This window comes from Geotrypetes seraphini, chromosome 2 (genome assembly GCF_902459505.1).
Source record: "Geotrypetes seraphini chromosome 2, aGeoSer1.1, whole genome shotgun sequence".
Lineage (NCBI taxonomy): Eukaryota > Metazoa > Chordata > Amphibia > Gymnophiona > Dermophiidae > Geotrypetes > Geotrypetes seraphini.
Window position 1 is genome coordinate 499,899,008 of NC_047085.1, and position 16,354 is coordinate 499,915,361.

At 47.2% G+C, this 16,354-nt stretch overlaps 1 protein-coding gene across 3 annotated transcripts in view; it reads right to left on the minus strand.

Moving 5' to 3' along the window:
* Positions 1-16,354, minus strand: part of KCNH2 (potassium voltage-gated channel subfamily H member 2) — an 809,359-nt gene that overhangs the window by 48,303 nt on the left and 744,702 nt on the right. For all 3 annotated transcript variants that reach the window (XM_033932079.1, XM_033932078.1, XM_033932080.1), the window contains 2 exons: positions 6,722-6,921; positions 3,855-4,107 (listed from right to left, as the gene is read on the minus strand). In XM_033932079.1, coding sequence (XP_033787970.1) covers positions 3,855-4,107; positions 6,722-6,921 — 453 coding nt within the window. The remainder of the gene's footprint in view (positions 1-3,854; positions 4,108-6,721; positions 6,922-16,354) is intronic.

Below are 16,354 nucleotides of genomic sequence, written 5' to 3' on the forward strand. Positions count from 1 at the left end.
CCGGACCCTCACCTAGGAAGTGACATCAGAGGAAGAGCCGATGCTGGCGTGACTGCTCGCGCCGGGAACGTTACAGAGATACGGGGGAAGGGAAGGGGCACGCGCAGGGCAGGGGGGGAGGACGGGGAAGGAGCGCGTGGAAGTGAGCGGGGTGGTGGAGAAGAGGACGGGGAGGGGCGCCACTGCCCCTGGCGCGTTTAACTCTCGCTACGCCACTGCAGATAACTACCACCCTTGCAAACAAATGCTATGGAAATATATCTGCAGAAAACAGAGCCTGGGCAAATTTTGGCACTTAAAACATCTGGTCGTCAAAGTTTAGGTCCAGGATTATGCACGCTATATGCAAATTCTATAGTGGCAGCTGTGCACACAACTGTCTTTATAGAATGCGTTAAGTCCATATTTACATACCTAAGTTTAGGTGTAAGCATTCCTACCAGGTCAATGGCTAGTGTAAATACTCACACCTAACTAGTGAAGGGCAGAATTCTATGATTTTCACACTGGGGTCCAAGTGAAGGTTCAAGTCACCTACACTTCCCCCTCCCCATTCGCGGTTTCAGCACTCGCGATTTCACATATTCGTGATTTTTGGGGGGAGGGGGAAACCCCCCCTCCATAGTTTAGCCTTCCCCCCGGCATCCCGGCCTTACCTGGTGGTCTAGCAGGCTTTCGGGGCAGGAGCAATCTTCCTACACTCCTGCCCCGTGTAGACCACCAATAGGAAAGGGCTGCCGTGAGCTCCCGTCGTAGTCTCGAGAGACTACGAGAACTCACGGCAGTCATTTCCTATTGGCGATCTGCATGGGGCAGGAACGTAGGAAGATCGCTCCTGCCCCGAAAGCCTGCTAGACCACCAGGTAAGGCCAGGATGCCGGGGGAAAGGCAGGGGTGGGTCAGAGCCGGCCGAGAAGATATTCGTGGTTTTTCTTAATTCGCGGTCCGGCTCGGCCCCTATCCCCCACGAATAACGAGGGAGAAGTGTAGTATGATTAGTTTTTCAAAGGTGGTGGTACAACATAGGATGATTTCATACAATTTTTGGTGAATTTTGCTCCATAATCCTGGTGGTCTACAGAGCAGTAGAAAGTTTAGTGTAATATGCAAAGTTTAGTGTAATATGCAAAGTAGTGATTCTAAAGGCTCCTTTTACTAAGCTGCGTTAGGGCTTTAACATACGGAATAGCGTGCGCTAGACGCTAATGCCAGCATTGAGCTGGCATTAGCTCTAGCCACGTAGCGCGGGTTTAGCGCGCGCTAAAAACGCTATCGCAGCTTAGTAAAAGGAACCCTAGGTCTGCATCTACTAGGGCAGGGGTGCCCAACGCGTCGATCGCGATCGACCAGTAGCTCAGGAAGGCAACTCGAGTCGATCGCACTCGTGTTGCCGTCCTGATCTACGGGCCGATCAGCCTTCCTCTCCAGTGTTCTCCCTAGGGCCTTTTAGCTGGGCGGTCCGCCCAGCTGTCATCTGCCGCTGCTGAACATTAAAACCCCCCCCAAAAAAAAAACCGGCTTGGAAATTTCAGCCCCTAGCGAACTTATGCTCCGGGCTCTAACGTGTGCGTGCAGGCTTCTCTTCGAAACCGGAAGTTATGTCCGGGGAGGGGGGGGAGAAGGGAAGCCTGCACGCACATGTTGAGAGCCCTGAAGCAAGCGTTCGCTACGGGCTAATGCGGGAGACAGGTTAGTGAAAGCATTTGTTCTTGTTCCTGCCGGGTTCTGCCTACTTTCTGTTTCCGCGAAGGCAGGACCCGGCAGCATTTCCCCCAATAGGTTGATCACGATCTTGGGCTGATCAGCCTTCCTCTTCCCGACGGCAGAATTGACGTCGGGGAGAGGAATGCTGGTTGGCCGAAGCAGGGAGAGCTTGGGGCCTGTTATTGGTGGTGTTTGGGTCCTGGTCCCCGATGGTAATGGCAGTGGCAGTGGCAGTGGCTTGGGGGAGGGCAGGGAGAAAGAAAGAAAAAGGGCAGGCAGGGAGACAGAAGGAAAGAAGAGAAACAGAAAAAAATGAAAGGGAGGCAGAGAGAAAGAAAGGGCAGGGAAGAGGAAGGAAAAGTTGGGGGGAAGGAATGAGGTCTGGGGGAGAAGAAGCATACAGGCTAAAAGGGAAGAAAGATTGTATGCACAGTCAGAAGAAGAAAGTGCAACCAGAGACTCATGAAATCACCAGACAAGGTAGGGAAAATGATTTTATTTTAAATTTAGTGATCAAAATGTGTCTGAATTTATATCTGCTGTCTATATTTTACACTAAGGTCCCCTTTTACTAAACCGCAATAGAGGTTTTTAGCGCAGGGAGCCTATGAGTGTCGAGAGCAGCCCTGGGCATTCAGCGCAGCTCCCTGCGCTAAAAACTGCTATCATGGTTTAGTAAAAAGGGAAGGGGTATATTTGTCTATTTTTGTATGGTTGTTACTGAGGTGATAGTGCTTAGAGTCATCTGCTTTGACCTCTTTGAAAAACCCTGGAATAGGAATGATGATTAACATTTTCTATGCATACAGTGTGCTTTGTGTTTTTTTATTTATTTTATTGTTGGTAGATCATTTTGACTTGGTCATTTAAAAAGTAGCTCGCAAGCCCAAAAAGTGTGGGCACCCCTGTACTAGGGTGTCTATCATTGAAAATGTGAGATCTTTGTAAATTACTAATACCCCCTCCCCTTTTGTTGCCCTCTCATGTTTTGTTAATAATTTTATATTCTGAGGAAATTCTAGATCGGGAATCCATGTCTCGGAGATGAAAGCGAAGTTGATGCGCTGATGAGAAGTTTTTTTTTACTCTTCTGCATCTGCGCAGAGTCTTTCTAGGAATCGGACTTTCATATAATCCACGAGGTATTGTCATATGACCTACATGGATCCCTGAAGAAGACAACATTGTCGAAACACAGACCGGGTTGGGTCCCTAGGCCCTAGTGCATTGGGTCTCATATACTTTTATTTGGATTATAAAGTTGAATTCTTAATAAAGCCTACATCTGGAACATCAACTCTCCACAGAGTCTTTTGTGGATTGCTCTACTGTGGAGCACCAGGATAGAGAATGACACGGTGACAAAATTCATAACCGTTCCCGTCCCCGCGGATAACCGCGGGAAATAATCCCATGTCATTTTCTAGTGTCTATTTCAGCCTCAGTCCTTCTACACCAGCATTCTTCAAAGCAAAGCTTGCGGGTCAGTGGTTGTGGCCATTCATACTCTGATTCTTATGTGAGCCAAGGATAATGAAGCCATTGTGACATCACTGATGTGATTGGCTCTTAGGCACTGGTGGAATGAGGCATTATGACATCACAATATCTGCTCTGGATACCAGAGACTGTCATTCTGTAGTGTCTGTTTCAATCTCAGTCCTTCTACACCAGCATTCTTCAAAGCAAAGCTTGCGGGTCAGTGGTTGTGGCCATTCATACTCTGATTCTTATGTGAGCCAAGGATAATGAAGCCATTGTGACATCACTGATGTGATTGGCTCTTAGGCACTGGTGGAATGAGGCATTATGACATCACAATATCTGCTCTGGATACCAGAGACTGTCATTCTGTAGTGTCTGTTTCAATCTCAGTCCTTCTACACCAGCATTCTTCAAAGCAAAGCTTGAGGGTCAGTGGTTGTGGCCATTCATACTCTGATTCTTCCCTCTCTCTTTAAAGAATGACATGAAGATGGTTTCCCACGGTTATCCGCGGGGACGGGAACGGTGATGAATTTTGTCACCGTGTCATTCTCTACACCAGGGTCAATCTCTTGCTTGTTCATAGTTTCTGGTACACATTATTTCTCTTGCCAGAGTTATCAGCATTCCATCCCTGGCGCCCTTCTTTCCCAGTCCCTCATTACCTAAGATGGCCACCACAACGTCTCCACGCAGGATCTCGATGGAGCCGCGGGAGATGAAATAGAGGGCGGTGAGGACATCTCCAGCATGCACAAGTGTGTCTCCAGGCGGGGCATGCGTGGTTTTGAACTTCATGGCCAAGGCTCGCAGACAGCCCTTTGTGGCCCCTTTGAAGGGTTTGCAGTTCTGTAGGAGGCTGCGGTTCAGATGCAGGCAGATGTCAGCCTGCAGGCACTCGGGGAATCCTTTCAGCACCTGTAGGGACAAAGAGGAAGTGAGGAACTTCAGAGACAAAAGAAGATCCTGCAGGGACAGAGATTTGAGGGTGAAGAGGGGAGAGTCTACAAAGAGATGTCATAGATAATGCAAGGGACGGGGAAGAAGAGGGCATAGGAGAAAGAGTTTGTATGGACAGAGAGAAAAAGAGAAGGTGAAGGAGAGCAGGGCCGGCCCAACTGTTAGGCATAACACAGCAGCAGTCAAGGAAAACCAGCACGTCCTGACAATCACACAAAAGGAAACAAAAACACATCAGCACCTACTTTTACCTGTATTATAGTATGTTTGTGTGATAATTATGACTGTTCAGGTGAGGAGTGGCCTAGTGGTAGAGCTACTTTCTCAGCACCCTGAGGTTGTGGGATCAATTCCAGCGCTGCTCCTTGTGACCCTGGGAAGGTCACTTAATTCTCCTTTGCCCCAAGTACAATATAAGCACTGTACCTGTATATACATAAACCACTTTGAATGTGTAACCACGGAAAAGCGGTAGACATGTCCCATTCCCTATCCCCTAACCCAGGGGTAGGCAATTCCGGTTTTCGAGAGCTGGAGCCAGGTCAGGTTTTCAGGATCTCCACCATGAATATGTATGAGATGGATTTGCATGCACTGCCTCCTTGAGATGCACATCTATCTCATGCATATTTATTATGGATATCCTGAAAACCTGACCTGGCTCCGGCTCTCGAGGACCGGAATTGCCTACCCCTGCCCTAACCCAGGGGTGGGCAACTCCGGTCCTCGAGGGCCGGAATCCAGTCTGGTTTTCAGGATTTCCCCAATGAATACGCTTTGAAATCAGTGCATGCAAATAGATCTCATGCATATTCATTGGGGAAATCCTGAAAACCTGACTGGATTCCGGCCCTCGAAGACCGGCGTTGCCCACCTCTGCCTTAACCCTTATCAAAATCTTGGAGGTGGCGGGGTGCAGACTAGGGGCCTGAAAGTTAAATTGCTGAAAGTTGCCTAGGCGCCCACCGACCTTGAACTGGCTCTGACATAATGCAAGGTCAGGCGGCACAAGAAAAAAGCAGAAGCAAGATCCTGCAGGGATACAGAGAGGGAACAAATAGGGGCAAGGCCGGCATGATTTCGGGAGGTGTTGAGGCCCGAGACACCGAAGACAGCGTCGATGAGGGTCGTCAGTGAAATCGTGCGCTGGCACTTGGAACACTTTTTAAAACTGGTAGCAGGCCGGGACATAGGCTGGAAAAGCTCCGCCGCAAGATCGAAGCCGCGGGGCTGCAGCCATGTGGCCTGCCCGGTTGAACGAACGGAATAATTTTTTTTTTTTTTTTTAAAACAAGAAAATTACGACGAAAATCAGCGATTAAGAGAAAAAAAGAACTTTAAACCGCGGACTTTAGAAGGCACAAGTGAAAAAACTTCACGCAGAGAGTCGAAGACGGACTTCTCGGCTCCGCGGAAAAGTAAGAACTGAGGAGACGCGCCCTGTGCTGGGCGGGAAGGCACTCGCGCATGCGCGGTGCGGGCGACTCGAAACTTCGAGTTTCTTCAAGCAAGACTGCTTGTGAGGCGTCCGCATCGGGGCTCCGTTGGATCACGTCACCCACTTGTGAGAATACCCGCCTGCTTGTCCTGGGATAATATGACAGTACAATAATATGTCATACAATAATTCCTCCTGGGGAAGCTTGACGTTAGTGAAACTCGAGTCGAGGGGCCGGCTCAATATCTGGTGCTGGGGGTTCAAGTTGAATTATGGAATAATGTTTGTTCATTTGACAAATTTAAATCTAGCTTAAAAACGATGCTCTTTGAAGATGCTTTTGCAGCACAACCATCCTTGTAAGGACGCTCTCTTTTAACCAAACAGTAAAATCTGCTCTGCCTACCCCTACCTTTTGCTTTATCCTTATTTGTTCTTTCCTCTCAAAAATATTGTAGTTCTTCCCCTCCTCTATGTGCAAGTACAGTCGTCCTAGAAACTTATTGTAGTTTACCCCTTCTTACCTCGCGTTTAATTGTACGTCGATCCTATGTATTTTGAATGTATAAGCCCATTGTTTTAGATTTTGTCCTCCCCTTTTTATCATTGCAAATCGCCCAGAATGGTTATTTTACTTAACATAGGAATAGCCGTACCGGATCAGACCAATGGTCCATCTGGCCCAGTATCCTGTTTTCAACAGTGGCCAATTGAGGTGCAATGACAGACAGATTTTAAAACAAATATATTTTTCCAGTCAACGTACAATTAAGCTGCAGAATTCACTGCAAGAAAATAAACAGCAGGCCTAATAGTGTTTAAAAAAACAAACTTTGAGTGGATTTCTGGAGAATAAGTTCATTAATTAATGGAGCAGGCCTGGGGGTTGCCATTCATTTCAGGCGTGAGCAAGACGGAAAAATGTCTTACCTGATAATTTTTTCTTTCCTTTGGTCACAACCAATGAACCGATGAATCCAGAGACAATTCCGGATAGGCGTTTAATCAAATTTTAAACAAAGCTTGAAAACTTGATGGACATAAAAATGAAGGAAGGTACCCTGTGCGATACAAGGAGTGATGCAATCATATGGTCACGCTCCTGACAGGTACCCTCTCTCCCCAGGCACTCACTGCGTTCATGTCAATGCCGTTGGTGTAGGACCAGGCGTGCTGGAAGTACTCCTCCAGGCGCTGCCGCAGCGGGTTGGGAATCTGGTGGAAGCGGATAAATTCTCGCACCCGCAGCATCTGTGTGTGGTACCTGGCAGTACCCGAGTAGAGCCGTTGGATAATGGCGGAGACGTTCCCAAAGATGCTGGCGTACATCAGTGCTGTGGGAAGAAGGGAGAGAGACAGTCACTCCGCCATCTTCTATAGCAGTGCATCTCAAACTGTGTGGCAAGGCAACTAGTGTGCCTCCTGAGATTTCAGGTGTGCCGCGGTACACTGGGGGGGGGGGAGAAGAGGTGCTGGTGCCAGCTGACTGCCTCGTGGTGAGAGGCACATCCTGTAGGCAATCAGTGAGCGCCAGTATCTGTCCTTATCTCTGGCCCTCTTCCCTTCTGCCCCCCCCCCCCCCACACACTGGTGTCTCAGGGCCTACCCGGAGGGCCTTCACACACACGCGGACATTGACATGATGATGTCACGCAAGCAAGTGATGTCATCACGACGATATCTGCGCACTTCCAGGTGCCTTGAGCCACGGCCACTACCTTTAGGGAAAGTTTGCGGGACACTGTTCTATAGGCTACAGAAACCCAACTTTATTCCACCTAGCAATAGGCTGACCGCAGTTTTCTTCTTGTTGTAAACCGCACTGAACTGCGAGGTATTGCGGTCTATAAATAAAGTTATTATTATTATCATTTCTCACACTCTCCTCTCAATTTTCTCCAAACACGGCACACACTTTCAAAATGTACCCAAACAGTGGCGTAGTAAGGAGTGTGCGGTCTGCTCCGGGCGTAGTCTTCCTCTTGATGCTGGCACCCTTCCTGCTCTCTGCCTCTCTTCCCCGTCCTCCACCCCGCCCCCTGCTCTTCCCCCCACCACGTACATCCCCCTTCCTTTCCCCCCATACCTTTATTTCTTTGGCGCGAGCAGCCACAAGACCCGTGCCTAGGAAATGACGTCCGACAGGGTGCCGAAGCCGACGCAAGTAGCCAGTTTGTGGCTGCTCGTGCCGAAGATAAAAAGGTATGGGGAAAGGGTGAGTGTGCGCACGAAGAAAGGCTGAACGAATTGCGGCTATACTCTCTCGATGAACGTAGGGAGAAAGGAGACATGATTGAGACGTTTAAGTATGTCACTAGTCGTATCGAGGTAGAAGATGATATTTTCTTTCTTAGAGGACCCTCGGCCACAAGAGGACACCCGCTGAAAATAAAGGGCGGGAAGTTTCTTGGCGACACCAGGAAGTACTTCTTCACCGAAAGAGTGGTTGACAGCTGGAATAAGCTCCCAGTACAGGTGATCGAGGCCAGCAGTGTGCCAGATTTTAAGAACAGATGGGATGCTCAAGTCGGATCTCTACGAGGGAAAAGGTCATCAAAGAGCGATTACCTAGGGGAGTAGGTCATTGGAGTGGGCAGACTCGGTGGGCCTTGGCCCTTTTCTGCCGTCATTTTCTATGTTTCTATGTCAGGGAAGAGAGTTGCCAGACGTCTGGGGAAAACCTGGACACGTCCTCTTTATAGAGGCCATGTCTGGGTGCCTGGCCTGACTTTTTAACCCCGGCATTTTGTCTGGGTTTTGGAAAGCCCCGCCATGTCTGGAGGGCCTCTGAGCATGTGTGTGGGGTGGATTTGAAAGACGGAATGGGGCGGGGTTTGAGGCGGAACGGGATGGAGTTTGAGGCGGGCAGGTCCTTGTGTCTGGGATTTTACCATTTCAAATATGGTAATTGTACTTATTCTAATAATTTTTTTAAAATTGTAAACCACTGTGATGGCTGTTTACCTCAAGTGGTATATCAAATGCAAGGGGGTGCACACATGGACAGAGCATAGGAGGTCCTCCCATTTACACACGCAACTTAGAGAATACCGGAAGTTACGCATATCCCTGCTGCCTGTGGCACTCACACTTACTCCAGCTCTATGTTGGTGCCTAATGTTAAGTGCATTACCGTATTTTCCCATGTATAGGCTGCGGCCTATATATGGGTTTTACAATCCCCTGCAGTGGGTGCGGCTTCCTTATATGAGGCAGCCTATCTAAAGACAACATAAATAAGCCACCCCATTGGAAGATCGGCCGCGGAGTCCCCCGTACCTGCAGCTCTCTCCTGGACGGCTGCCTTCTGCCTCATGAATCCCGCGAGAACTGACACAGGCATTGAGGAAACAGCACGGCACCGGCTGGATGCTGAAAAGAATGCTCTTGCCCTGCACCGCTGGCCGTGACGAGAAAGGAGGCAGCCGGTGAAGGTATTTACTGGAAGGGGGAGGGAGGTATAGGCCGCCCCAGCCACCCCATTGTACAGGCCATTTTAGGTTTTAAAACGTTTAGATAAGCCGCGGCTAGTAACATGGGGTGGCTTATCTAAGAGTTTTAAAACCTAAATCAGCATTTCCTGCGGTCTATACATGGGGGCGGCCTATACATAGGGAACTACGGTAGTATTTGTAATGGAACCCAGGTGCCCAGATTCTGTTATTGAATAGGCTCCTACCACAACTCCTTGGGGTACATAAATGGAGGTTCCAGTTGTAGAATTGCCCACTTAGTGGTGGGCACCATATATATTCAGTAGCACTAAATATATACATTAATTAATGGCGTTTGTCTAGGGTTACCAGATTTTAGTTTACAAATATCCGGACCCATAGCCCCGCCCAGCTCCACCCTATTATGCCTACATCACGCCCTCCCCCCCCGTCTCACCCCCTCTACCTGTTCTCATTGGGATGCCCTCCCGTCATAGTCCCAGAGAAGAAGCTTTTCAAAACCTGGACAAAGTGCCGGGTTTTGAAAAGCCGTCCGAACACGCCCTCTAAAAAGAGGACATATCCGGGTGAATCCAGACATCTGGTAACCCTGCATTTGTGTTTAAATTAATGTGGTGGCTGTCACTGCTGAATACTGGGGTCCTCTATTTTTATATACAAGGCCAAAACCTGAATTGTACTCAAGTTCCAAAAGAGAGCTAGTGAAGAGATGCAGTGACCAAACTACCCTTGCAGCTTGCTTTCCCCTACCTCTCAACACCTAGAAGGGAAGGAGAAAAGTCTTCTCCAATTTCTATATCACTGCAGCCAAGAGGTCTGGTAAATATTTACCATATTTGAGCTCATTCTCTTCATCTTGAGCTCTCTATTCCGCGATATTATGGAGTCTTGCGAATAGTGGCAAATGTAACTGTGATGAGTTTACAATCTTAAATTCTCCTAGGACAAGCAGGATGAGTCAGCTACATATGGGTTTTGTTTTTTCAAATAGTCTGGTAGGTTTATTTATGTATCCTCTTCACCCACCCCACCCACCCTTTGCCCTCTCCAACCCCACGCTGTCGGTGCTGTGGTGTAAACAAAACAAAAAACACTTTTCCTTCTTCTGTTAGGTCCTATCTCGTGCTCGCTGTCTAACACCAGCTCTGGAAGGAGTAGACATTTCAAATCTAACATATCGTAATCACATAACAGAAAATAAAATTATTTTTTCTACCTTTTGTTGTCTGGTCATTTTATTATTCAAATCAGGTTGGTCCCAGGCTCTGGTTTCTGTTTGTCTTTTCTTAACTTGCTCACCAGGGTCTCCTGTCCATTTGACGTTTTCTTCTTTCTCAGTGCTCACCATCCATCTTTCATCTTGGTACCTTCCCTTCCAGTCATATCCAACATTTCTGTTTTTCCCATCTCTCTTTCTCTCCCTGCCTTGTTCCCTGGGTGAAACCTCTCTATTCCCCTCCATGCAGCATCTCTCCCTTTCTCCCCTCCATTATCATGTGCAACATTTCTTTCTCTCTTCCCATGCATGCACCATCTCTCCCTGCCCTTCACCCTATGACCAATATTTCTCTCTCTCTCTTCTCCATACATGTCTCACTGCCCTCTACCATATGCAAGATTTCTCCCTCTCCCTCTTTTCTACTTCTTTGTTTCATCTCTTCCTTCATCTTTTCCACCCCATGTCCAACAATTCTTCCTTTCTCCTCTCTCCCCCATGTGCAGCAGCTTTCCATCCCTCCCTCCATCCCCCTGTGCAGTAGTTTTCCATCCCTCCCTCCCATCCCTCCTTCCTATCCCTCCGAGTAGCAGCCATCCCTCCCTCCTGTCTTCTTGTGCAGCACTTCCCGATGACACCCCTTCCCCCCACCACTATGAGACTCAACTTTTGGGCCTCGCAAAGCAGCAGCAGCAGCAGCGGTGAACAGGCTGCTCGCGGTCTGCCCGCCAGGGCTTCCCTCTGCTGCATCATCAGTGACGCGGCAGAGGGAAGGCCCCGGCAGAGCAGGCGAGGAGCAGCCTGCTCAGAGCACTACCTTGCCTGCTGGATGCCTCCATTACTGCTGCCACTTTAGAAGGCCCAGAGGTATTGTCAAAACTCTCTGAATTAGTTTTCTTGATATTGCCAGACAAACCCAGAGACGGCGTCAGACTGTTTGGAAGCTACATTCTAAAATTATGCAATTAGGAGATTTATTTTGGCTCAATTTTTTTGTAAATGTGTTATTAAATTATAATCGGTGAAGTATATTTTTTGAGCCTCAACATCTTAGTTCTTTTCTCTAGAATGCTTCTTGCCTCTCATCCACAAGAATCTCAACCTTTTTCATTTACTCCTTAAATTATAGCTTTTGGTACTTCCATTCTAAAGTAAAGTTTGATCATTTTTTTGTCCTGGAATTGTACCTTGTTTTCTCCTCTTTTTTGAGGGAGATTTGTATAAGTAATTTCTATATTCTTTTTCTAACCTGATTGTTTGGGGTTTTTTTCCCCACTATATTCATTTCATTTAATGTATGTAATGGGCAGGAAAAGTGAATCAAATCGAATCGAAAAATCAATGGGCTGAATCGAATTGACATTTTTATTCCCTGAATCGGTCAGACCTAGTGATAAGGAGACTAGGGCTATATAGATACTGGATATGGGAACTGAGCGATTTCTGTCAGATTCCACTGTGACTAGAGACACTTCCTGCTACATTTCACCATCTGCTAACCGCCCTCCAGGACTCACCCCTGATATCACCTTTATCCTGACTCAGCTCCAGTTCCTCCCAGGTGTCAAGGGGACGCCTGCCCTTGCAGTCTGCATTCTCCCAGTGTTAAGTGAGAACTCCGGGTGCTGCAAAGGGGACTGAATTATACACAGCGTCAGAGACCTAATATTTCACCAGTCATTAACATGGCTTGTGTGCTGCTCTGGCACTGCTGTAATTAAGATTAATGAGGCCCTGGATGGCCCTCACAATGGGAGAGCATCGATTATCGGCATGAAGATTCATGGCAGGAGCTGCTCTAATGAAAGCACCGCCGCCCCGCCTCAGCCTGGAGATTTCTCCAAAGGCTCCCTTTGTAAGGGGTGTGTATCTCATTAATGAGTTACCTTTCATTAGACAGCCCCAAAAATATTTACAGATGATCCAGAGTGGTCCACAGCCTCCTGGGGGGAATACCACAAACAGTCATTGCCTTCTGATTTACCTTTCTTACCCTCCTGTGCTACTCTGCTTACTACTGTGACATTTGGATAATTTGCTACTGGTAAAACACTCTTGCCCTCACCTTTCCCTTTCTCATTCTCTCCTTCATTTCTTCCCCTCTTAAATCATTTCCTATTTTTCTCTTTCATCCTGATATTCCATACTAGACTGATTGTTGCCTTCTGCGTCTCTTCCTGCATCGGCTCCTTGGTTATCTCTCTCACTCCCTTTGTCTCCATTTGCATTCCCTATTGCATTTTGGTTGCCCACTGGCTCCAGCTTTGTCCAAGAGGGTTGATCCACTTCTGGGTTTACTCTAATACACGCGGGGACTTGTAAGTTCTGATTTCCCAACTGCATTCCCTCGGAAAAGCAAAACCGCAGGTTTGCGACTGGTGGATAAACTCAGGCCTGGATCAACCCTGTCAGGCAAATCTGAAACCAGCTGGCACTGCTACTGCTAAGCCTCAGTTTGCATATACAGTGATACCTTGGAATCCGAACGCCCCAGTACTCGAACAAATTGGAATCCGAATGAAAAATTTGAGCAAATTTTGCCCCCGGAATCCGAACACCCTGCATGTTGTTTGTGTGCGTTTGTGCATAAGTTTCCCCAGCGCTCGGGTCACCCATACATCGTTCAGTTCATTGGGAGCTGTAGTGAAAGCATCTCGTGTGATTTTCACCCTTGTGTAGTGTAGTGAGGAAAACACTGAACTGTATTATCATTATTTGTTAATGTTTTACCTTAAAATCCAGTGTGTTTACTGTTAAAAGTTGAGTTTGTGGGACCCACGGATTAATCCAGTTTCTATTTTAAATGGGAAAATTTGTCTTGAAACTCGAACGATTTGGAACGGGGTTCTGGAACGGATTAAGTTCGGATTCCAAGATATCACTGTACTATGGAATTCTGGAATTTGTTGGCCTGCCATCCTGGGGAAGATGGAGACTTAATAGTGTAAGAGCATATCACAATGGTTGTTTACAAAACTTGGATACGGAGCTGGACAAAGATGACGCAACTCCAACATTATGGCATAGAATGTAGTTTCTTGATATAAGACACGGCTGTTTCGGCCGCCACCTGCATCAAGGGTACTATGAATTCCCAAAGCCTTCTCCTTTGTACAAAATGCAAAATAAATGTATTCATATAATGAGTCAAAATGTTGTGTGATCGTGGCACCGAGGTACCCCCCTCTTCAAACCCAGCATGCACCCAAAAAGAGGGGGAAAAAGCCTCAGATGAATGTAGCAGTATAGAACCAAAAGGTACAAAATCAAAACTGCTTTTGATACTTTCACTGGCAAAAAAACTCCCTCACAGAACAGCTCATGTATTGAAAACTGCAGGCCTTAAATAAAGTACAGTGCTCCCCTGGTCATTCGCGGTCGGCGATTCGCGGTCCCAGTCATTTGCGGTATTTTCTGACCGCGAATGACTGGGCAGGAGAGGGCAGCCGGAGCGCCGGCGAGTGAAGGAAATCACTTCCTGCACTGTCAAAGCTGCTCCTGATTGGTGAGGCCTGACTTAGTGCAGGAAGAGGCGGTCGGAGCATACAGCGAGTGATTTCCTACACCCGCCGGTGCTCCGGCTGCTCTCTCCTGCCTCTCCCGCTGCCCTCTCCTTGTCGGCGGTTCGTGGTCGGAAAATACCACGAATGACCGGGACCGCGAACGACCGGGGGAACACTGTATCATATTATTCCTGTATTTTCTCATAGCATAATCTTTTGTTAACCGCATTGAACTTACGGCTATGCAGTCTAGAAATCTGCTATTAAGTTATGTTGTTTTTGAATACAAATTAATTGATAGTCGACAAGCAAACACGCATTTCATCATCCACCATCTGCAGTCGTCCTCTTTTCTGTTTTCAATTTAATTTCTGTCAGAGCTGAAAATCCAAATTCACAAAGATAAGAAGATCCAAACCGTAACGAAGCCTTGACTGCTATGCTGCTCAAGTTTGGATAACGACTGCGTAAAAAAAATAAATAAATAAAATGACAGTTTTCAAGGACCGATCACATCAAAGAATGATGCTTGTCTGGGCGGTTATATCCTTATGCGTGCAGACGCGCATAACACTGACAGACTCTTGTGTACGTTAACGTATATGTTACCTATTCTAGCGTATACTTATGAAGGGAATTTTCCAAAAATATTCTGGAATCTCTCCGGGGGAACACCACTGGGCCTTCGCACACAGCTGGTGAGACACTGCTAGACACCATTCTGTCAATTTGGTGCACTTTTGCATAGAGTGTAACGGAGAACGGTCTGTACCAGCGTGTGGAGAATGGGCATGTTATGTACATTTCAACTAACATTGGGGTCCTTTTATTAATCTAATCTAATCTAATCCTTAGGTTTGTATACCGCATCATCTCCATGTTCGTAGAGCTCGACGCAGTTTACAGTAGGAGAAATAGGAAGGAACTACAACAGAGGGTTAGAGGTAGAAGTGTGAAGAAAATTTAGAGGACTTGGGATGCCAAGATATAAGAGTTTCCTTGTTTCCTACGTTGGAGGGAGACTTACATTTTTTGAGAAAAGCCAGGTTTTCAGATGTTTGCGGAAAACTTGGAGAGAGCTCAAGTTCCGAAGAGGGGAGGTAAGGTTGTTCCAGAGCTCAGTGATTTTGAAGTGGAGGGAGGTCCCTAGCTTTCCTGTGTGGGAAATGCCTTTTAGCGAGGGGAAGGATAGTTTTAATTTGTGGGAGGATCTGGTGGTATTAGGGTTTGAGGAATTCCAAGAAAGAGGGATAAAGGGAGGGAGGATACCATATAGGATTTTGAAAGTTAAACAGGCGCATTTATAGTGGACCCTGGCGATTATCGGAAGCCAGTGGAGCTTGGCCAGGAGCGGGGAGACATGGTCAAATTTACTTTTAGCGAAGATGAGCTTGGCCGCGGCATTCTGAATCCGTTGGAGTCTGTGGAGGTTTTTCTTAGTTAGGCTTAAGTAGATAGAGTTGCAATAGTCCAATCTGGAGAGGATGGTGGATTGGACAAGGAGGGTAAAATGTTTTTGATGGAAGCAGGATCTAATAATAATTTACTTCTTATATACCGCCAAAGCCGTAGAAGTTCGAGGCGGTTTACAATAAAGAAGGCTGGGCAAACAGCGAAAATTGGTACAATCAGCGAAAGACAATACAGTTGAGAGGGCTGGATAATCAGCGCATATAATATAATATAAGAAGGACTAGACAGTCAGCGGATATTGGTACAGTCAGCGAATGGAGATGCAATTAAAGGGAAACAGAATACAGGTACAATATAATATAGGGGCCATATGTAAAGGTGAGTAGGGAACGGGGGGCTAAGAGCTCTTAGGAACAAGGGGACGGGCAGGGGGAGTTAGGCTATAAATCGGTTAAATCGGTTAGTTTTTAATAATTTCCTGAAGTTAAGGTGGCGAAATTGATTTAGCGCGCGCTAAATATAATGGATGCTTTAGCATTTAGCGGGCGGTAATCTTAATAGAAGGACCCCAATGTGTGCATATCAGCCTCTCCCCTTCCAGCATATACGACTCCTTCCGATTATTAATCCCCAAATGCATAGTAGTGCAAAGCCACTTTGGTGAGCCGAAACGTAGGTGCAAAGCCTATACCAAGTCAATGTCGAACTTAAGCTAGTGTGCCTAAGTGCACTTTGCAATGTGCATATCGGTTCATAGACAGTAACGCGGAAGACAAAGGCGCGTGCCGACAACTGAGCGCAAGACGGAGGCGCACGCCGAAGAAAAAGACTGTTTTTAGGGGCTGCGACGGGGGTTTTTGTTGGGGAGCCCCCCCACTTTACTTAATACAGATCGCGGCGGTGTTGTGGGGGGTTTGGGGGGTTGTAACCCCCCACATTTTACTGAAAACTTAACTTTTTCCCTGTTTTTAGGGAAAAAGTTACGTTTTCAGTAAAATGTGGGGGGTTACAACCCCCCAAACCCCCCACAACACCGCCGCGATCTGTATTAAGTAAAGTGGGGGGGCTCCCCAACAAAACCCCCCGTCGCAGCCCCTAAAAACAGTCTTTTTCTTCGGCGCGCGCCTCCGTCTTGCGCTCAGTTGTCGGCACGCGCCTTTGTCTTCCGCGTTACTGTCTA